This window comes from Heptranchias perlo, chromosome 23 (genome assembly GCF_035084215.1).
Source record: "Heptranchias perlo isolate sHepPer1 chromosome 23, sHepPer1.hap1, whole genome shotgun sequence".
NCBI classification, from domain to species: Eukaryota; Metazoa; Chordata; class Chondrichthyes; order Hexanchiformes; family Hexanchidae; genus Heptranchias; species Heptranchias perlo.
Genome location: NC_090347.1, coordinates 46,797,681 through 46,819,981, shown reverse-complemented (window position 1 = coordinate 46,819,981; position 22,301 = coordinate 46,797,681). Strand labels below are relative to the sequence as shown.

At 43.8% G+C, this 22,301-nt stretch overlaps 1 protein-coding gene across 1 annotated transcript in view; it reads left to right on the top strand.

The window, feature by feature from the left end:
* Positions 1-21,849, top strand: part of LOC137341428 (small ubiquitin-related modifier 2) — a 107,020-nt gene extending 85,171 nt beyond the window's left edge. Inside the window, exon 4 of the mRNA XM_068004542.1 lies at positions 21,171-21,849. Coding sequence (XP_067860643.1) covers positions 21,171-21,233 — 63 coding nt within the window. The 3' untranslated portion in view covers positions 21,234-21,849. The remainder of the gene's footprint in view (positions 1-21,170) is intronic.
* Positions 21,850-22,301: the final 452 nt, after the last annotated feature.

The window sequence follows — 22,301 nt, the reverse complement described above, 5'->3', positions numbered from 1 at the left end:
TGTGACGAGAGAGAGAGACAGTAAAATCTGTGACGAGAGAGAGAGACAGTAAAATCTGTGACGAGAGAGAGAGACAGTAAAATCTGTGACGAGAGAGAGAGAGACAGTAAAATCTGTGTCGAGAGAGAGAGACAGACAGTAACATCTGTGACGAGAGAGAGAGACAGCAAAATCTGACGGGGGAAGAGTCAGACAGTAAAATCTTTGACGAGAGAGAGACAGTAAAATCTTTGACGAGAGAGAGACAGTAAAATCTGTGACGAGAGAGAGAGAGAGACAGTAAAATCTGTGACGAGAGAGAGAGACAGTAAAATCTGTGACGAGAGAGAGAGACAGTAAAATCTGTGACGAGAGAGAGAGACAGTAAAATCTGTGACGAGAGAGAGAGACAGTAAAATCTGTGACGAGAGAGAGAGACAGTAAAATCTGTGACGAGAGAGAGAGACAGTAAAATCTGTGACGAGAGAGAGAGACAGTAAAATCTGTGACGAGAGAGAGAGACTGTAAAATCTGTGACGAGAGAGAGACTGTAAAATCTGTGACGAGAGAGAGAGACAGTAAAATCTGTGACGAGAGAGAGAGACAGTAAAATCCGTGACGAGAGAGAGAGACAGTAAAATCCGTGACGAGAGAGAGAGACAGTAAAATCCGTGACGAGAGAGAGAGACTGTAAAATCTGTGAAGAGAGAGAGACTGTAAAATCTGTGAAGAGAGAGAGACTGTAAAATCTGTGAAGAGAGAGAGACTGTAAAATCTGTGAAGAGAGAGAGACTGTAAAATCTGTGAAGAGAGAGACTGTAAAATCTGTGAAGAGAGAGAGACTGTAAAATCTGTGAAGAGAGAGAGACTGTAAAATCTGTGAAGAGAGAGAGACTGTAAAATCTGTGAAGAGAGAGAGACTGTAAAATCTGTGAAGAGAGAGAGACTGTAAAATCTGTGAAGAGAGAGAGACTGTAAAATCTGTGAAGAGAGAGAGACTGTAAAATCTGTGAAGAGAGAGAGACTGTAAAATCTGTGAAGAGAGAGAGACTGTAAAATCTGTGAAGAGAGAGAGACTGTAAAATCTGTGAAGAGAGAGAGACTGTAAAATCTGTGAAGAGAGAGACTGTAAAATCTGTGAAGAGAGAGAGACTGTAAAATCTGTGAAGAGAGAGAGACTGTAAAATCTGTGAAGAGAGAGAGAGAGAGAGAGACATTTAAATCTGTGACGAGAGAGAGAGACAGTAAAATCTGTGACGAGAGAGAGAGACATTTAAATGTGTGACGAGAGAGAGAGTAAAATCTGTGACGAGAGAGAGAGTAAAATCTGTGACGAGAGAGAGAGAGAGACAGTAAAATCTGTGACGAGAGAGAGAGACAGTAAAATCTGTGACGAGAGAGAGAGAGACAGTAAAATCTGTGACGAGAGAGAGACAGTAAAATCTGTGACGAGAGAGAGAGAGACAGTAAAATCTGTGACGAGAGAGAGAGAGAGACAGTAAAATCTGTGACGAGAGAGAGAGACGGTAAAATCTGTGACGAGAGAGAGAGACAGTAAAATCCGTGACGAGAGAGAGAGACTGTAAAATCTGTGAAGAGAGAGAGACTGTAAAATCTGTGAAGAGAGAGAGACTGTAAAATCTGTGAAGAGAGAGAGACTGTAAAATCTGTGAAGAGAGAGAGACTGTAAAATCTGTGAAGAGAGAGACTGTAAAATCTGTGAAGAGAGAGAGACTGTAAAATCTGTGAAGAGAGAGAGACTGTAAAATCTGTGAAGAGAGAGAGACTGTAAAATCTGTGAAGAGAGAGAGACTGTAAAATCTGTGAAGAGAGAGAGACTGTAAAATCTGTGAAGAGAGAGAGACTGTAAAATCTGTGAAGAGAGAGAGACTGTAAAATCTGTGAAGAGAGAGAGACTGTAAAATCTGTGAAGAGAGAGAGACTGTAAAATCTGTGAAGAGAGAGAGACTGTAAAATCTGTGAAGAGAGAGAGACTGTAAAATCTGTGAAGAGAGAGACTGTAAAATCTGTGAAGAGAGAGAGACTGTAAAATCTGTGAAGAGAGAGAGACTGTAAAATCTGTGAAGAGAGAGAGAGAGAGAGAGACATTTAAATCTGTGACGAGAGAGAGAGACAGTAAAATCTGTGACGAGAGAGAGAGACATTTAAATGTGTGACGAGAGAGAGAGTAAAATCTGTGACGAGAGAGAGAGTAAAATCTGTGACGAGAGAGAGAGAGAGACAGTAAAATCTGTGACGAGAGAGAGAGACAGTAAAATCTGTGACGAGAGAGAGAGAGACAGTAAAATCTGTGACGAGAGAGAGACAGTAAAATCTGTGACGAGAGAGAGAGAGACAGTAAAATCTGTGACGAGAGAGAGAGAGAGACAGTAAAATCTGTGACGAGAGAGAGAGACGGTAAAATCTGTGACGAGAGAGAGAGACAGTAAAATCTGTGACGAGAGAGAGAGACAGTAAAATCTGTGACGAGAGAGAGTGAGAGACATTTAAATCTGTGACGAGAGAGACATTTAAATCTGTGACGAGAGAGACATTTAAATCTGTGACGAGAGAGAGAGTAAAATCTGTGACGAGAGAGAGAGTAAAATCTGTGACGAGAGAGAGAGTAAAATCTGTGACGAGAGAGAGAGTAAAATCTGTGACGAGAGAGAGAGTAAAATCTGTGACGAGAGAGAGAGTAAAATCTGTGACGAGAGAGAGAGTAAAATCTGTGACGAGAGAGAGAGTAAAATCTGTGACGAGAGAGAGAGTAAAATCTGTGACGAGAGAGAGAGTAAAATCTGTGACGAGAGAGAGAGTAAAATCTGTGACGAGAGAGAGAGTAAAATCTGTGACGAGAGAGAGAGTAAAATCTGTGACGAGAGAGAGAGTAAAATCTGTGACGAGAGAGAGAGTAAAATCTGTGACGAGAGAGAGAGTAAAATCTGTGACGAGAGAGAGAGTAAAATCTGTGACGAGAGAGAGAGTAAAATCTGTGACGAGAGAGAGAGTAAAATCTGTGACGAGAGAGAGAGTAAAATCTGTGACGAGAGAGAGAGTAAAATCTGTGACGAGAGAGAGAGTAAAATCTGTGACGAGAGAGAGAGTAAAATCTGTGAAGAGAGAGAGACTGTAAAATCTGTGAAGAGAGAGAGACTGTAAAATCTGTGAAGAGAGAGAGACTGTAAAATCTGTGAAGAGAGAGAGACTGTAAAATCTGTGAAGAGAGAGAGACTGTAAAATCTGTGAAGAGAGAGAGACTGTAAAATCTGTGAAGAGAGACTGTAAAATCTGTGAAGAGAGAGAGACTGTAAAATCTGTGAAGAGAGAGAGACTGTAAAATCTGTGAAGAGAGAGAGACTGTAAAATCTGTGAAGAGAGAGAGACTGTAAAATCTGTGAAGAGAGAGAGACTGTAAAATCTGTGAAGAGAGAGAGACTGTAAAATCTGTGAAGAGAGAGAGACTGTAAAATCTGTGAAGAGAGAGAGACTGTAAAATCTGTGAAGAGAGAGAGACTGTAAAATCTGTGAAGAGAGAGAGACTGTAAAATCTGTGAAGAGAGAGACTGTAAAATCTGTGAAGAGAGAGAGACTGTAAAATCTGTGAAGAGAGAGAGACTGTAAAATCTGTGAAGAGAGAGAGACTGTAAAATCTGTGAAGAGAGAGAGACTGTAAAATCTGTGAAGAGAGAGAGACTGTAAAATCTGTGGAGAGAGAGACTGTAAAATCTGTGAAGAGAGAGAGACTGTAAAATCTGTGAAGAGAGAGAGACTGTAAAATCTGTGAAGAGAGAGAGACTGTAAAATCTGTGAAGAGAGAGAGACTGTAAAATCTGTGAAGAGAGAGAGACTGTAAAATCTGTGAAGAGAGAGAGACTGTAAAATCTGTGAAGAGAGAGAGACTGTAAAATCTGTGAAGAGAGAGAGACTGTAAAATCTGTGAAGAGAGAGAGACTGTAAAATCTGTGAAGAGAGAGAGACTGTAAAATCTGTGAAGAGAGAGAGACTGTAAAATCTGTGAAGAGAGAGAGACTGTAAAATCTGTGAAGAGAGAGAGACTGTAAAATCTGTCAAGAGAGAGAGACTGTAAAATCTGTGAAGAGAGAGAGACTGTAAAATCTGTGAAGAGAGAGAGACTGTAAAATCTGTGAAGAGAGAGAGACTGTAAAATCTGTGAAGAGAGAGAGACTGTAAAATCTGTGAAGAGAGAGAGACTGTAAAATCTGTGAAGAGAGAGAGACTGTAAAATCTGTGACGAGAGAGAGACTGTAAAATCTGTGACGAGAGAGAGACTGTAAAATCTGTGACGAGAGAGAGACTGTAAAATCTGTGACGAGAGAGAGACTAAAATCTGTGACGAGAGAGAGACTGTAAAATCTGTGAAGAGAGAGAGACTGTAAAATCTGTGAAGAGAGAGAGACTGTAAAATCTGTGAAGAGAGAGAGACTGTAAAATCTGTGACGAGAGAGAGACTGTAAAATCTGTGACGAGAGAGAGACTGTAAAATCTGTGACGAGAGAGAGACTGTAAAATCTGTGACGAGAGAGAGACTGTAAAATCTGTGACGAGAGAGAGACTGTAAAATCTGTGACGAGAGAGAGACTGTAAAATCTGTGACGAGAGAGAGACAGTAAAATCTGTGACGAGAGAGAGAGACAGTTAAATCTGTGACGAGAGAGAGAGACAGTTAAATCTGTGACGAGAGAGAGAGACAGTAAAATCTGTGACGAGAGAGAGAGACAGTAAAATCTGTGACGAGAGAGAGAGACAGTAAAATCTGTGACGAGAGAGAGAGAGACAGTAAAATCTGTGTCGAGAGAGAGAGACAGACAGTAAAATCTGTGACGAGAGGGAGAGAGCGAGAGAGAGAGACAGCAAAATCTGACGGGGGAAGAGTCAGACAGTAAAATCTTTGACGAGAGAGAGACAGTAAAATCTTTGACGAGAGAGAGACAGTAAAATCTTTGACGAGAGAGAGACAGTAAAATCTGTGACGAGAGAGAGAGAGAGACAGTAAAATCTGTGACGAGAGAGAGACAGTAAAATCTGTGTCGAGAGAGAGAGAGACAGACAGTAAAATCTGTGACGAGAGAGAGAGAGCGAGAGAGAGAGACAGCAAAATCTGACGGGGGAAGAGTCAGACAGTAAAATCTTTGACGAGAGAGAGACAGTAAAATCTTTGACGAGAGAGAGACAGTAAAATCTGTGACGAGAGAGAGAGAGAGACAGTAAAATCTGTGACGAGAGAGAGAGACAGTAAAATCTGTGACGAGAGAGAGAGACAGTAAAATCTGTGACGAGAGAGAGAGACAGTAAAATCTGTGACGAGAGAGAGAGACAGTAAAATCTGTGACGAGAGAGAGACAGTAAAATCTGTGACGAGAGAGAGACAGTAAAATCTGTGACGAGAGAGAGACAGTAAAATCTGTGACGAGAGAGAGACAGTAAAATCTGTGACGAGAGAGAGACAGTAAAATCTGTGACGAGAGAGAGACAGTAAAATCTGTGACGAGAGAGAGACAGTAAAATCTGTGACGAGAGAGAGACAGTAAAATCTGTGACGAGAGAGAGACAGTAAAATCTGTGACGAGAGAGAGACAGTAAAATCTGTGACGAGAGAGAGACAGTAAAATCTGTGACGAGAGAGAGACAGTAAAATCTGTGACGAGAGAGAGACAGTAAAATCTGTGACGAGAGAGAGACAGTAAAATCTGTGACGAGAGAGAGACAGTAAAATCTGTGACGAGAGAGAGACAGTAAAATCTGTGACGAGAGAGAGACAGTAAAATCTGTGACGAGAGAGAGACAGTAAAATCTGTGACGAGAGAGAGACAGTAAAATCTGTGACGAGAGAGAGACAGTAAAATCTGTGACGAGAGAGAGAGAGTAAAATCTGTGACGAGAGAGAGACTGTAAAATCTGTGACGAGAGAGAGACTGTAAAATCTGTGACGAGAGAGAGACTGTAAAATCTGTGACGAGAGAGAGACTGTAAAATCTGTGACGAGAGAGAGAGACAGTAAAATCTGTGACGAGAGAGAGAGACAGTAAAATCTGTGACGAGAGAGAGACAGTAAAATCTGTGACGAGAGAGAGACTGTAAAATCTGTGAAGAGAGAGAGACTGTAAAATCTGTGAAGAGAGAGAGACTGTAAAATCTGTGACGAGAGAGAGACTGTAAAATCTGTGACGAGAGAGAGACTGTAAAATCTGTGACGAGAGAGAGACTGTAAAATCTGTGACGAGAGAGAGACGGTAAAATCTGTGACGAGAGAGAGACGGTAAAATCTGTGACGAGAGAGAGAGACGGTAAAATCTGTGACGAGAGAGAGAGACGGTAAAATCTGTGACGAGAGAGAGAGACGGTAAAATCTGTGACGAGAGAGAGAGACAGTAAAATCTGTGACGAGAGAGAGAGAGAGAGACATTTAAATCTGTGACGAGAGAGAGACAGTAAAATCTGTGACGAGAGAGAGACAGTAAAATCTGTGACGAGAGAGAGACAGTAAAATCTGTGTCGAGAGAGAGAGACAGACAGTAAAATCTGTGACGAGAGAGAGAGAGCGAGAGAGAGAGACAGCAAAATCTGACGGGGGAAGAGTCAGACAGTAAAATCTTTGACGAGAGAGAGACAGTAAAATCTTTGACGAGAGAGAGACAGTAAAATCTGTGACGAGAGAGAGAGAGAGACAGTAAAATCTGTGACGAGAGAGAGAGACTGTAAAATCTGTGACGAGAGAGAGACTGTAAAATCTGTGACGAGAGAGAGACTGTAAAATCTGTGACGAGAGAGAGACTGTAAAATCTGTGACGAGAGAGAGAGACAGTAAAATCTGTGACGAGAGAGAGAGACAGTAAAATCTGTGTCGAGAGAGAGAGACAGACAGTAAAATCTGTGACGAGAGAGAGAGAGCGAGAGAGAGAGACAGCAAAATCGACGGGGGAAGAGTCAGACAGTAAAATCTTTGACGAGAGAGAGACAGTAAAATCTTTGACGAGAGAGAGACAGTAAAATCTTTGACGAGAGAGAGACAGTAAAATCTGTGACGAGAGAGAGAGAGAGACAGTAAAATCTGTGACGAGAGAGAGAGACTGTAAAATCTGTGACGAGAGAGAGACTGTAAAATCTGTGACGAGAGAGAGACTGTAAAATCTGTGACGAGAGAGAGAGACAGTAAAATCTGTGACGAGAGAGAGAGACAGTAAAATCTGTGACGAGAGAGAGAGACAGTAAAATCTGTGACGAGAGAGAGAGACAGTAAAATCTGTGACGAGAGAGAGAGACAGTAAAATCTGTGACGAGAGAGAGAGACAGTAAAATCTGTGACGAGAGAGAGAGACAGTAAAATCTGTGACGAGAGAGAGAGACAGTAAAATCCGTGACGAGAGAGAGAGACAGTAAAATCCGTGACGAGAGAGAGAGAGACAGTAAAATCCGTGACGAGAGAGAGAGACAGTAAAATCCGTGACGAGAGAGAGAGACAGTAAAATCTGTGTCGAGAGTGAGACAGACAGTAAAATCTGTGACGAGAGAGAGAGAGCGAGAGAGAGAGTCAGCAAAATCTGACGGGGGAAGAGTCAGACAGTAAAATCTTTGACGTGAGAGAGACAGTAAAATCTGTGACGAGAGAGAGAGACAGTAAAATCTGTGACGAGAGAGAGACTGTAAAATCTGTGACGAGAGAGAGAGACAGTAAAATCTGACGAGAGAGAGAGACAGTAAAATCTGTGACGAGGGAGAGACAGTAAAATCTGTGACGAGAGAGAGAGAGAGACGGTAAAATCTGTGACGAGAGAGAGAGACGGTAAAATCTGTGACGAGAGAGAGAGACGGTAAAATCTGTGACGAGAGAGAGACGGTAAAATCTGTGACGAGAGAGAGAGACGGTAAGATCTGTGACGAGAGAGAGAGAGAGAGACAGTAAAATCTGTGACGAGAGAGAGAGACGGTAAAATCTGTGAGGAGAGAGAGACGGTAAAATCTGTGACGAGAGAGGGAGAGAGACAGTAAAATCTGTGACGAGAGAGGGAGAGAGACGGTAAAATCTGTGACGAGAGAGGGAGAGAGACGGTAAGATCTGTGACGACAGAGAGAGACGGTAAGATCTGTGACGAGAGAGAGAGACGGTAAGATCTGTGACGAGAGAGAGAGACGGTAAGATCTGTGACGAGAGAGAGAGACGGTAAGATCTGTGACGAGAGAGAGAGAGACGGTAAGATCTGTGACGAGAGAGAGAGACGCTAAAATCTGTGACGAGAGAGAGAGAGACGGTAAGATCTGTGACGAGAGAGAGAGACGGTAAAATCTGTGCCGAGAGAGAGAGACGGTAAAATCTGTGACGAGAGAGAGAGAGACGGTAAAATCTGTGACGAGAGAGAGAGACGGTAAAATCTGTGACGAGAGAGAGAGACGGACAGTAAAATCTGTGACGAGAGAGAGAGACAGACAGTAAAATCTGTGACGAGAGAGAGAGAGACGGTAAGATCTGTGACGAGAGAGAGAGACGGTAAGATCTGTGCCGAGAGAGAGAGACGGTGAAATCTGTGCCGAGAGAGAGAGACGGTAAAATCTGTGACGAGAGAGAGAGAGACGGTAAAATCTGTGACGAGAGAGAGAGAGACGGTAAAATCTGTGACGAGAGAGAGAGAGAGACGGTAAAATCTGTGACGAGAGAGAGAGAGACGGTAAAATCTGTGACGAGAGAGTCAGACAGTAAAATCTGTGACGAGAGAGAGAGAGACAGTAAAATCTGTGACGAGAGAGAGAGACGGTAAAATCTGTGAGGAGAGAGAGACGGTAAAATCTGTGACGAGAGAGAGAGAGACGGTAAAATCTGTGACGAGAGAGAGAGAGACGGTAAAATCTGTGACAAGAGAGAGAGAGAGACGGTAAAATCTGTGACGAGAGAGAGGGAGAGACAGTAAAATCTGTGACGAGAGAGAGAGACGGTAAAATCTGTGACCAGAGAGAGAGGGACGGTAAAATCTGTGACCAGAGAGAGAGAGACAGTAAAATCTGTGACGAGAGAGAGAGACGGTAAAATCTGTGACGAGAGAGAGGGACGGTAAAATCTGTGACGAGAGAGAGGGACGGTAAAATCTGTGACCAGAGAGAGAGACGGTAAAATCTGTGACGAGAGAGAGAGACGGTAAAATCTGTGACGAGAGAGAGAGACAGACAGTAAAATCTGTGACGAGAGAGAGAGACAGACAGTAAAATCTGTGACGAGAGAGAGAGACAGTAAAATCTGTGACGAGAGAGAGAGACGGTAAGATCTGTGACGAGAGAGAGAGACGGTAAGATCTGTGACGAGAGAGAGAGAGAGAGAGACTGTAAAATCTGTGAAGAGAGAGAGACTGTAAAATCTGTGAAGAGAGAGAGACTGTAAAATCTGTGAAGAGAGAGAGACTGTAAAATCTGTGAAGAGAGAGACTGTAAAATCTGTGAAGAGAGAGAGACTGTAAAATCTGTGAAGAGAGAGAGACTGTAAAATCTGTGAAGAGAGAGAGACTGTAAAATCTGTGACGAGAGAGAGAGACTGTAAAATCTGTGACGAGAGAGAGAGACAGTAAAATCCGTGACGGGAGAGAGAGACAAAATCCGTGACGAGAGAGAGAGACAAAATCCGTGACGAGAGAGAGACAGCAAAATCCGTGACGAGAGAGAGACAGCAAAATCTGTGACGAGAGAGAGAGACTGTAAAATCTGTGAAGAGAGAGAGACTGTAAAATCTGTGAAGAGAGAGAGACTGTAAAATCTGTGAAGAGAGAGAGACTGTAAAATCTGTGAAGAGAGAGAGACTGTAAAATCTGTGAAGAGAGAGAGACTGTAAAATCTGTGAAGAGAGAGAGACTGTAAAATCTGTGAAGAGAGAGAGACTGTAAAATCTGTGAAGAGAGAGAGACTGTAAAATCTGTGAAGAGAGAGAGACTGTAAAATCTGTGACGAGAGAGAGACTGTAAAATCTGTGACGAGAGAGAGACTGTAAAATCTGTGACGAGAGAGAGACTGTAAAATCTGTGACGAGAGAGAGAGACAGTAAAATCTGTGACGAGAGAGAGAGACAGTAAAATCTGTGTCGAGAGTGAGACAGACAGTAAAATCTGTGACGAGAGAGAGAGAGCGAGAGAGAGAGACAGCAAAATCTGACGGGGGAAGAGTCAGACAGTAAAATCTTTGACGAGAGAGAGACAGTAAAATCTGTGACGAGAGAGAGAGACAGTAAAATCTGTGACGAGAGAGAGAGACAGTAAAATCTGTGACGAGAGAGAGAGACAGTAAAATCTGTGACGAGAGAGAGAGACAGTAAAATCTGTGACGAGAGAGAGAGACAGTAAAATCTGTGACGAGAGAGAGAGACAGTAAAATCTGTGTCGAGAGTGAGACAGACAGTAAAATCTGTGACGAGAGAGAGAGAGTGAGAGAGAGAGACAGCAAAATCTGACGGGGGGGAAGAGTCAGACAGTAAAATCTTTGACGAGAGAGAGACAGTAAAATCTTTGACGAGAGAGAGACAGTAAAATCTGTGACGAGAGAGAGAGACAGTAAAATCTGACGAGAGAGAGAGACAGTAAAATCTGTGACGAGAGAGAGACTGTAAAATCTGTGACGAGAGAGAGAGACAGTAAAATCTGACGAGAGAGAGAGACTGTAAAATCTGTGACGAGAGAGAGAGACAGTAAAATCTGACGAGAGAGAGAGACAGTAAAATCTGTGACGAGGGAGAGACAGTAAAATCTGTGACGAGAGAGAGAGAGACGGTAAAATCTGTGACGAGAGAGAGAGACGGTAAAATCTGTGACGAGAGAGAGACGGTAAAATCTGTGACGAGAGAGAGAGAGACGGTAAAATCTGTGACGAGAGAGAGAGAGACGGTAAAATCTGTGACGAGAGAGAGAGAGACGGTAAAATCTGTGACGAGAGAGAGAGAGACGGTAAAATCTGTGACAGAGAGAGAGAGAGACGGTAAAATCTGTGACGAGAGAGAGAGAGACGGTAAGATCTGTGACGAGAGAGAGAGACGCTAAAATCTGTGACGAGAGAGAGAGAGACGGTAAGATCTGTGCCGAGAGAGAGAGACGGTGAAATCTGTGCCGAGAGAGAGAGACAGTAAAATCTGTGACGAGAGAGAGAGACAGTAAAATCTGTGACGAGAGAGAGAGACAGTAAAATCTGTGTCGAGAGTGAGACAGACAGTAAAATCTGTGACGAGAGAGAGAGAGTGAGAGAGAGAGACAGCAAAATCTGACGGGGGAAGAGTCAGACTGTAAAATCTGTGAAGAGAGAGAGACTGTAAAATCTGTGAAGAGAGAGAGACTGTAAAATCTGTGAAGAGAGAGAGACTGTAAAATCTGTGAAGAGAGAGAGACTGTAAAATCTGTGAAGAGAGAGAGACTGTAAAATCTGTGAAGAGAGAGAGACTGTAAAATCTGTGAAGAGAGAGAGACTGTAAAATCTGTGACGAGAGAGAGACTGTAAAATCTGTGACGAGAGAGAGACTGTAAAATCTGTGACGAGAGAGAGACAGTAAAATCTGTGACGAGAGAGAGAGACAGTAAAATCTGTGACGAGAGAGAGAGACAGTAAAATCTGTGTCGAGAGTGAGACAGACAGTAAAATCTGTGACGAGAGAGAGAGAGTGAGAGAGAGAGACAGCAAAATCTGACGGGGGGAAGAGTCAGACAGTAAAATCTTTGACGAGAGAGAGACAGTAAAATCTTTCACGAGAGAGAGACAGTAAAATCTGTGACGAGAGAGAGAGACAGTAAAATCTGACGAGAGAGAGAGACAGTAAAATCTGTGACGAGAGAGAGACTGTAAAATCTGTGACGAGAGAGAGAGACAGTAAAATCTGACGAGAGAGAGAGACAGTAAAATCTGTGACGAGGGAGAGACAGTAAAATCTGTGACGAGAGAGAGAGAGACGGTAAAATCTGTGACGAGAGAGAGAGACGGTAAAATCTGTGACGAGAGAGAGACGGTAAAATCTGTGACGAGAGAGAGAGACGGTAAGATCTGTGACGAGAGAGAGAGAGACGGTAAAATCTGTGACGAGAGAGAGAGAGACGGTAAAATCTGTGACGAGAGAGAGAGAGACGGTAAAATCTGTGACGAGAGAGAGAGAGACGGTAAAATCTGTGACGAGAGAGAGAGAGAGACGGTAAAATCTGTGACGAGAGAGAGAGAGACGGTAAGATCTGTGACGAGAGAGAGAGACGCTAAAATCTGTGACGAGAGAGAGAGAGACGGTAAGATCTGTGCCGAGAGAGAGAGACGGTGAAATCTGTGCCGAGAGAGAGAGACGGTAAAATCTGTGACGAGAGAGAGAGAGACGGTAAAATCTGTGACGAGAGAGAGAGAGACGGTAAAATCTGTGACTTGAGAGTCAGACAGTAAAATCTGTGACGAGAGAGAGAGAGAGACAGTAAAATCTGTGACGAGAGAGAGAGACGGTAAAATCTGTGACGAGAGAGAGACGGTAAAATCTGTGACGAGAGAGAGAGAGACAGTAAAATCTGTGACGAGAGAGAGAGAGAGACGGTAAAATCTGTGACGAGAGAGAGAGAGAGACGGTAAAATCTGTGACGAGAGAGAGAGAGACGGTAAAATCTGTGACGAGAGAGAGAGAGACGGTAAAATCTGTGACGAGAGAGAGAGAGACGGTAAAATCTGTGACGAGAGAGACAGACTGTAAAATCTGTGACGAGAGAGAGAGACAGACAGTAAAATCTGTGACGAGAGAGAGAGAGAGACAGTAAAATCTGTGACGAGAGAGAGAGACGGTAAAATCTGTGACGAGAGAGAGGGACGGTAAAATCTGTGACCAGAGAGAGAGAGAGAGACGGTAAAATCTGTGACGAGAGAGAGAGAGACGGTAAAATCTGTGACGAGAGAGACAGACTGTAAAATCTGTGACGAGAGAGAGAGACAGACAGTAAAATCTGTGACGAGAGAGAGAGAGAGAGACGGTAAAATCTGTGACGAGAGAGAGAGACGGTAAAATCTGTGACGAGAGAGAGAGAGACGGTAAAATCTGTGACGAGAGAGACAGACTGTAAAATCTGTGACGAGAGAGAGAGAGAGACAGTAAAATCTGTGACGAGAGAGAGAGACGGTAAAATCTGTGACGAGAGAGAGGGACGGTAAAATCTGTGACCAGAGAGAGAGAGACAGTAAAATCTGTGACGAGAGAGAGACGGTAAAATCTGTGACGAGAGAGAGGGACGGTAAAATCTGTGACCAGAGAGAGAGACGGTAAAATCTGTGACGAGAGAGATCGAGACAGTAAAATCTGTGACGAGAGAGAGAGACGGTAAAATCTGTGACGAGAGAGAGAGACGGTAAAATCTGTGACGAGAGAGAGAGACAGACAGTAAAATCTGTGACGAGAGAGAGAGACAGTAAAATCTGTGACGAGAGAGAGAGACAGTAAAATCTGTGACGAGAGAGAGAGACAGTAAAATCTGTGACGAGAGAGAGAGACGGTAAGATCTGTGACGAGAGAGAGAGACGGTAAGATCTGTGACGAGAGAGAGAGAGAGAGAGAGAGAGAGACTGTAAAATCTGTGAAGAGAGAGAGACTGTAAAATCTGTGAAGAGAGAGACTGTAAAATCTGTGAAGAGAGAGAGACTGTAAAATCTGTGAAGAGAGAGAGACTGTAAAATCTGTGAAGAGAGAGAGACTGTAAAATCTGTGAAGAGAGAGAGACTGTAAAATCTGTGAAGAGAGAGACTGTAAAATCTGTGAAGAGAGAGACTGTAAAATCTGTGAAGAGAGAGAGACTGTAAAATCTGTGAAGAGAGAGAGACTGTAAAATCTGTGAAGAGAGAGAGACTGTAAAATCTGTGAAGAGAGAGAGACTGTAAAATCTGTGACGAGAGAGAGACTGTAAAATCTGTGACGAGAGAGAGACTGTAAAATCTGTGACGAGAGAGAGACTGTAAAATCTGTGACGAGAGAGAGACTGTAAAATCTGTGACGAGAGAGAGACTGTAAAATCTGTGACGAGAGAGAGACTGTAAAATCTGTGACGAGAGAGAGACTGTAAAATCTGTGACGAGAGAGAGAGACAGTAAAATCTGTGACGAGAGAGAGAGACAGTAAAATCTGTGTCGAGAGTGAGACAGACAGTAAAATCTGTGACGAGAGAGAGACTGTAAAATCTGTGAAGAGAGACTGTAAAATCTGTGAAGAGAGAGAGACTGTAAAATCTGTGAAGAGAGAGAGACTGTAAAATCTGTGATGAGAGAGAGACTGTAAAATCTGTGACGAGAGAGAGACTGTAAAATCTGTGACGAGAGAGAGACTGTAAAATCTGTGACGAGAGAGAGACTGTAAAATCTGTGACGAGAGAGAGACTGTAAAATCTGTGACGAGAGAGAGTCATTATAATCTGTGACGAGAGAGAGAGACAGTAAAATCTGTGACGAGAGAGAGAGACAGTAAAATCTGTGTCGAGAGTGAGACAGACAGTAAAATCTGTGACGAGAGAGAGACAGTAAAATCTGTGACGAGAGAGAGAGACAGTAAAATCTGACGAGAGAGAGAGACAGTAAAATCTGTGACGAGGGAGAGACAGTAAAATCTGTGACGAGAGAGAGAGAGACGGTAAAATCTGTGACGAGAGAGAGAGAGACGGTAAAATCTGTGACGAGAGAGAGAGACGGTAAAATCTGTGACGAGAGAGAGAGACGGTAAAATCTGTGACGAGAGAGAGACGGTAAAATCTGTGACGAGAGAGAGAGACGGTAAGATCTGTGACGAGAGAGAGAGAGAGACAGTAAAATCTGTGACGAGAGAGAGAGACGGTAAAATCTGTGAGGAGAGAGAGACGGTAAAATCTGTGACGAGAGAGAGAGAGACAGTAAAATCTGTGACGAGAGAGAGAGACGGTAAAATCTGTGACGAGAGAGAGAGACGGTAAAATCTGTGACGAGAGAGAGAGACGGTAAAATCTGTGACGAGAGAGAGAGACGGTAAAATCTGTGACGAGAGAGAGAGACAGACAGTAAAATCTGTGACGAGAGAGAGAGACAGACAGTAAAATCTGTGACGAGAGAGAGAGACAGACAGTAAAATCTGTGACGAGAGAGAGAGGGACAGTAAAATCTGTGACCAGAGAGAGAGAGAGACAGTAAAATCTGTGACGAGAGAGAGAGAGTGAGAGAGAGAGACAGCAAAATCTGACGGGGGAAGAGTCAGACTGTAAAATCTGTGAAGAGAGAGAGACTGTAAAATCTGTGAAGAGAGAGAGACTGTAAAATCTGTGAAGAGAGAGAGACTGTAAAATCTGTGAAGAGAGAGAGACTGTAAAATCTGTGAAGAGAGAGAGACTGTAAAATCTGTGAAGAGAGAGAGACTGTAAAATCTGTGAAGAGAGAGAGACTGTAAAATCTGTGACGAGAGAGAGACTGTAAAATCTGTGACGAGAGAGAGACTGTAAAATCTGTGACGAGAGAGAGACAGTAAAATCTGTGACGAGAGAGAGAGACAGTAAAATCTGTGACGAGAGAGAGAGACAGTAAAATCTGTGTCGAGAGTGAGACAGACAGTAAAATCTGTGACGAGAGAGAGAGAGTGAGAGAGAGAGACAGCAAAATCTGACGGGGGGAAGAGTCAGACAGTAAAATCTTTGACGAGAGAGAGACAGTAAAATCTTTGACGAGAGAGAGACAGTAAAATCTGTGACGAGAGAGAGAGACAGTAAAATCTGACGAGAGAGAGAGACAGTAAAATCTGTGACGAGAGAGAGACTGTAAAATCTGTGACGAGAGAGAGAGACAGTAAAATCTGACGAGAGAGAGAGACAGTAAAATCTGTGACGAGGGAGAGACAGTAAAATCTGTGACGAGAGAGAGAGAGACGGTAAAATCTGTGACGAGAGAGAGAGACGGTAAAATCTGTGACGAGAGAGAGACGGTAAAATCTGTGACGAGAGAGAGAGACGGTAAGATCTGTGACGAGAGAGAGAGAGACGGTAAAATCTGTGACGAGAGAGAGAGAGACGGTAAAATCTGTGACGAGAGAGAGAGAGACGGTAAAATCTGTGACGAGAGAGAGAGAGACGGTAAAATCTGTGACGAGAGAGAGAGAGAGACGGTAAAATCTGTGACGAGAGAGAGAGAGACGGTAAGATCTGTGACGAGAGAGAGAGACGCTAAAATCTGTGACGAGAGAGAGAGAGACGGTAAGATCTGTGCCGAGAGAGAGAGACGGTGAAATCTGTGCCGAGAGAGAGAGACGGTAAAATCTGTGACGAGAGAGAGAGAGACGGTAAAATCTGTGACGAGAGAGAGAGAGACGGTAAAATCTGTGACTTGAGAGTCAGACAGTAAAATCTGTGACGAGAGAGAGAGAGAGACAGTAAAATCTGTGACGAGAGAGAGAGACGGTAAAATCTGTGAGGAGAGAGAGACGGTAAAATCTGTGACGAGAGAGAGAGAGACAGTAAAATCTGTGACGAGAGAGAGAGAGAGACGGTAAAATCTGTGACGAGAGAGAGAGAGAGACGGTAAAATCTGTGACGAGAGAGAGAGAGACGGTAAAATCTGTGACGAGAGAGAGAGAGACGGTAAAATCTGTGACGAGAGAGAGAGAGACGGTAAAATCTGTGACGAGAGAGACAGACTGTAAAATCTGTGACGAGAGAGAGAGACAGACAGTAAAATCTGTGACGAGAGAGAGAGAGAGACAGTAAAATCTGTGACGAGAGAGAGAGACGGTAAAATCTGTGACGAGAGAGAGGGACGGTAAAATCTGTGACCAGAGAGAGAGAGAGAGACGGTAAAATCTGTGACGAGAGAGAGAGAGACGGTAAAATCTGTGACGAGAGAGACAGACTGTAAAATCTGTGACGAGAGAGAGAGACAGACAGTAAAATCTGTGACGAGAGAGAGAGAGAGAGACGGTAAAATCTGTGACGAGAGAGAGAGACGGTAAAATCTGTGACGAGAGAGAGAGAGACGGTAAAATCTGTGACGAGAGAGACAGACTGTAAAATCTGTGACGAGAGAGAGAGAGAGACAGTAAAATCTGTGACGAGAGAGAGAGACGGTAAAATCTGTGACGAGAGAGAGGGACGGTAAAATCTGTGACCAGAGAGAGAGAGACAGTAAAATCTGTGACGAGAGAGAGACGGTAAAATCTGTGACGAGAGAGAGGGACGGTAAAATCTGTGACCAGAGAGAGAGACGGTAAAATCTGTGACGAGAGAGATCGAGACAGTAAAATCTGTGACGAGAGAGAGAGACGGTAAAATCTGTGACGAGAGAGAGAGACGGTAAAATCTGTGACGAGAGAGAGAGACAGACAGTAAAATCTGTGACGAGAGAGAGAGACAGTAAAATCTGTGACGAGAGAGAGAGACAGTAAAATCTGTGACGAGAGAGAGAGACAGTAAAATCTGTGACGAGAGAGAGAGACGGTAAGATCTGTGACGAGAGAGAGAGACGGTAAGATCTGTGACGAGAGAGAGAGAGAGAGAGAGAGAGAGACTGTAAAATCTGTGAAGAGAGAGAGACTGTAAAATCTGTGAAGAGAGAGACTGTAAAATCTGTGAAGAGAGAGAGACTGTAAAATCTGTGAAGAGAGAGAGACTGTAAAATCTGTGAAGAGAGAGAGACTGTAAAATCTGTGAAGAGAGAGAGACTGTAAAATCTGTGAAGAGAGAGACTGTAAAATCTGTGAAGAGAGAGACTGTAAAATCTGTGAAGAGAGAGAGACTGTAAAATCTGTGAAGAGAGAGAGACTGTAAAATCTGTGAAGAGAGAGAGACTGTAAAATCTGTGAAGAGAGAGAGACTGTAAAATCTGTGACGAGAGAGAGACTGTAAAATCTGTGACGAGAGAGAGACTGTAAAATCTGTGACGAGAGAGAGACTGTAAAATCTGTGACGAGAGAGAGACTGTAAAATCTGTGACGAGAGAGAGACTGTAAAATCTGTGACGAGAGAGAGACTGTAAAATCTGTGACGAGAGAGAGACTGTAAAATCTGTGACGAGAGAGAGAGACAGTAAAATCTGTGACGAGAGAGAGAGACAGTAAAATCTGTGTCGAGAGTGAGACAGACAGTAAAATCTGTGACGAGAGAGAGACTGTAAAATCTGTGAAGAGAGACTGTAAAATCTGTGAAGAGAGAGAGACTGTAAAATCTGTGAAGAGAGAGAGACTGTAAAATCTGTGATGAGAGAGAGACTGTAAAATCTGTGACGAGAGAGAGACTGTAAAATCTGTGACGAGAGAGAGACTGTAAAATCTGTGACGAGAGAGAGACTGTAAAATCTGTGACGAGAGAGAGACTGTAAAATCTGTGACGAGAGAGAGTCATTATAATCTGTGACGAGAGAGAGAGACAGTAAAATCTGTGACGAGAGAGAGAGACAGTAAAATCTGTGTCGAGAGTGAGACAGACAGTAAAATCTGTGACGAGAGAGAGACAGTAAAATCTGTGACGAGAGAGAGAGACAGTAAAATCTGACGAGAGAGAGAGACAGTAAAATCTGTGACGAGGGAGAGACAGTAAAATCTGTGACGAGAGAGAGAGAGACGGTAAAATCTGTGACGAGAGAGAGAGAGACGGTAAAATCTGTGACGAGAGAGAGAGACGGTAAAATCTGTGACGAGAGAGAGAGACGGTAAAATCTGTGACGAGAGAGAGACGGTAAAATCTGTGACGAGAGAGAGAGACGGTAAGATCTGTGACGAGAGAGAGAGAGAGACAGTAAAATCTGTGACGAGAGAGAGAGACGGTAAAATCTGTGAGGAGAGAGAGACGGTAAAATCTGTGACGAGAGAGAGAGAGACAGTAAAATCTGTGACGAGAGAGAGAGACGGTAAAATCTGTGACGAGAGAGAGAGACGGTAAAATCTGTGACGAGAGAGAGAGACGGTAAAATCTGTGACGAGAGAGAGAGACGGTAAAATCTGTGACGAGAGAGAGAGACAGACAGTAAAATCTGTGACGAGAGAGAGAGACAGACAGTAAAATCTGTGACGAGAGAGAGAGACAGACAGTAAAATCTGTGACGAGAGAGAGAGGGACAGTAAAATCTGTGACCAGAGAGAGAGAGAGACACAGTAAAATCTGTGACCAGAGAGACAGAGAGAGAGAGAGAGAGAGAGACAGTAAAATCTGTGACCAGAGAGACAGTAAAATCTGTGACGAGAGAGAGAGAGAGAGAGAGAGACTGTCAAATCCTGTGACGAGAGAGTAAAATCCTGTGACGAGAGAGTAAAATCCTGTGACGAGAGAGTAAAATCCTGTGACGAGAGAGTAAAATCCTGTGACGAGAGAGTAAAATCCTGTGACGAGAGAGTAAAATCCTGTGACGAGAGTGTAAAATCCTGTGACGAGAGAGTAAAATCCTGTGACGAGAGAGTAAAATCCTGTGACGAGAGAGTAAAATCCTGTGACGAGAGAGTAAAATCCTGTGACGAGAGAGTAAAATCCTGTGACGAGAGAGTGAGAGACAGTAAAATCGATCACTACTGAGGGGAGAGAAAGGGAGGGAATAAAATCTGTCACTTCAGATTGAGTGTCACAAAATAAAATCCATAGCTACAGATGGAGAGAAAGACAAAATAAAATCTAGCTGCAGACTGAGCGAGAGAGAAAATAAAATGTGCGGAGTGGGCTCGAGGGGCCGTATGGTTTCTTCCTGCTCCTATTTCTTATGTAATTACTGGTGTAGTTCATGATTTTCGCTATCAGCTGCAGTGGAGCACATGTTGCCTTGTATTGGTGGTCCTTGTATTGACGGTGGTCCTTGTATTGACGGTGGTCCTTGTATTGACGGATGTCCTTGTATTGACGGTGGTCCTTGTATTGACGGTGGTCCTTGTATTGACGGTGGTCCTTGTATTGATGATGCCCTTGTATTGAAGGTGGTCCTTGACGGTGGTCCTTGTATTGACGGTGGTCCTTGTATTGACGGTGGTCCTTGTATTGACGGTGGTCCTTGTATTGACGGATGCCCTTGTATTGACGGTGGTCCTTGATGGTGGTCCTTGTGTTGACGGTGGTCCTTGTATTGACGGTGGTCCTTGTATTGACGGTGGTCCTTGTATTGATGATGCCCTTGTATTGACGGTGGTCCTTGATGGTGGTCCTTGTATTGACGGTGGTCCTTGTATTGACGGTGGTCCTTGTATTGACGGTGGTCCTTGTATTGACGGTGGTCCTTGTATTGACGGTGGTCCTTGTATTGACGGTGGTCCTTGACGGTGGTCCTTGTGTTGACGGTGGTCCTTGTGTTGACGGTGGTCCTTGTGTTGACGGTGGTCCTTGTGTTGACGGTGGTCCTTGTGTTGACGGTGGTCCTTGTGTTGACGGTGGTCCTTGTGTTGACGGTGGTCCTTGTATTGACGGTGGTCCTTGTATTGATGATGGTCCTTGATGGTGGTCCTTGTGTTGACGGTGGTCCTTGTATTGACGGTGGTCCTTGTGTTGACGGTGGTCCTTGTGTTGACGGTGGTCCTTGTGTTGACGGTGGTCCTTGATGGTGGTCCTTGTATTGACGGTGGTCCTTGTATTGACGGTGGTCCTTGTATTGACGGTGGTCCTTGATGGTGGTCCTTGTGTTGACGGTGGTCCTTGTATTGACGGTGGTCCTTGTATTGACGGTGGTCCTTGTATTGACGGTGGTCCTTGTATTGACGGTGGTCCTTGTATTGACGGTGGTCCTTGTATTGACGATGGTCCTTGATGGTGGTCCTTGTGTTGACGGTGGTCCTTGTGTTGACGGTGGTCCTTGTGTTGACGGTGGTCCTTGTGTTGACGGTGGTCCTTGTGTTGACGGTGGTCCTTGTGTTGACGGTGGTCCTTGTATTGACGGTGGTCCTTGTATTGACGGTGGTCCTTGTATTGACGGTGGTCCTTGTATTGACGGTGGTCCTTGTATTGACGGTGGTCCTTGTATTGACGGTGGTCCTTGTATTGATGATGCCCTTGTATTGACGGTGGTCCTTGATGGTGGTCCTTGTGTTGACGGTGGTCCTTGTGTTGACGGTGGTCCTTGTGTTGACGGTGGTCCTTGTGTTGACGGTGGTCCTTGTGTTGACGGTGGTCCTTGTGTTGACGGTGGTCCTTGTGTTGACGGTGGTCCTTGTGTTGACGGTGGTCCTTGTATTGATGATGTCCTTGTATTGATGATGTCCTTGTCTCGCTGTTAACTGTTCTCTTGGGTTGTTGCAGTTGGAGATGGAAGATGAGGACACGATCGACGTATTCCAGCAGCAGACTGGGGGCCTGTACTGACAGCTCTCACTCCCCTTGTGTTTGTCTGATCCCTGGATCATCAGCGCTTCTGACAAAGCAGCAACTTACTTTCAGCAGCAGTTTGGAAAACACTTGTAGAATATTTTACGTCCACGTACACTTTCATAAGAGCTTTTATGGTTTGCTGGTTAATCTTATTACATTCGATTTTAAATAATAAAAATGACCAGTTTATACAGAACAATCGGAATCAAATGGTTTTTACTGAAGTGTCCAACAGTATGAATACTCGACCAAACCAGAGTTCTAAGTCCAAAAAAATCCATTTTAGCAAACTATTTTTTTATTCTATCTATTTGTGTTTGGCTCCTGATCTAGCTTTTAAAAATTTGTAATACGGTAAATTATTCATTTCATTGTTTTAAGGTGTTTGAAACTGGCATAGCTCGCTCAACGGTTGCCATTTCCTGTATCAGTGTAAGGACAAACCCATTATTTTATACCAATTTGTATTGTTGTAGTCCCACAGAGCATCCTTGGTGCTGTATTAAAGTAGTGTAAAATAGGTCAGAAGATGAGTTCCCTCATTTTGTTTTCCTCATATGTGTGTCTCTGTTGTTTCATAAATTCCTTATTAAAATAATTAAAAACTGAACCGGTTATGTTTAGTATCTCTCTTGTTTTAGCACTGTGTGGTGGGATCCGTTTTATATCCAGACCTCCCTCTGGCTCAGCTGGTTAAAACAATCAGTCACTGAGCCACACTGACCAGTACAGTCCTGTGTATCTCAGACTCGGGCCGGATTGCTTAATGGGTGAGGCAGCCTGTGTTACAGACTCTTAGAGCTGGCACAGGCACAACGGGCCAAATGGCTGCCTTCTGCACTGTCAGAGTCCATGGATGAAATCCTTCAGCCTGGATTGTTGTCACTCAGTCTTATCGACTGGGAACCTGAAAGGTTCCACTTGGACCCTGCTGAATGTAACCAGCGCCCTGAAGGATGGAGGAAAGGGGAGCTGGTTTGTCCTATGCTCCTGCCATTAAGGTGCCAGCTTGGCTCAGTCAATAGCACTACTCACTGAATTACTGTTGTGGGTTTAATGCCC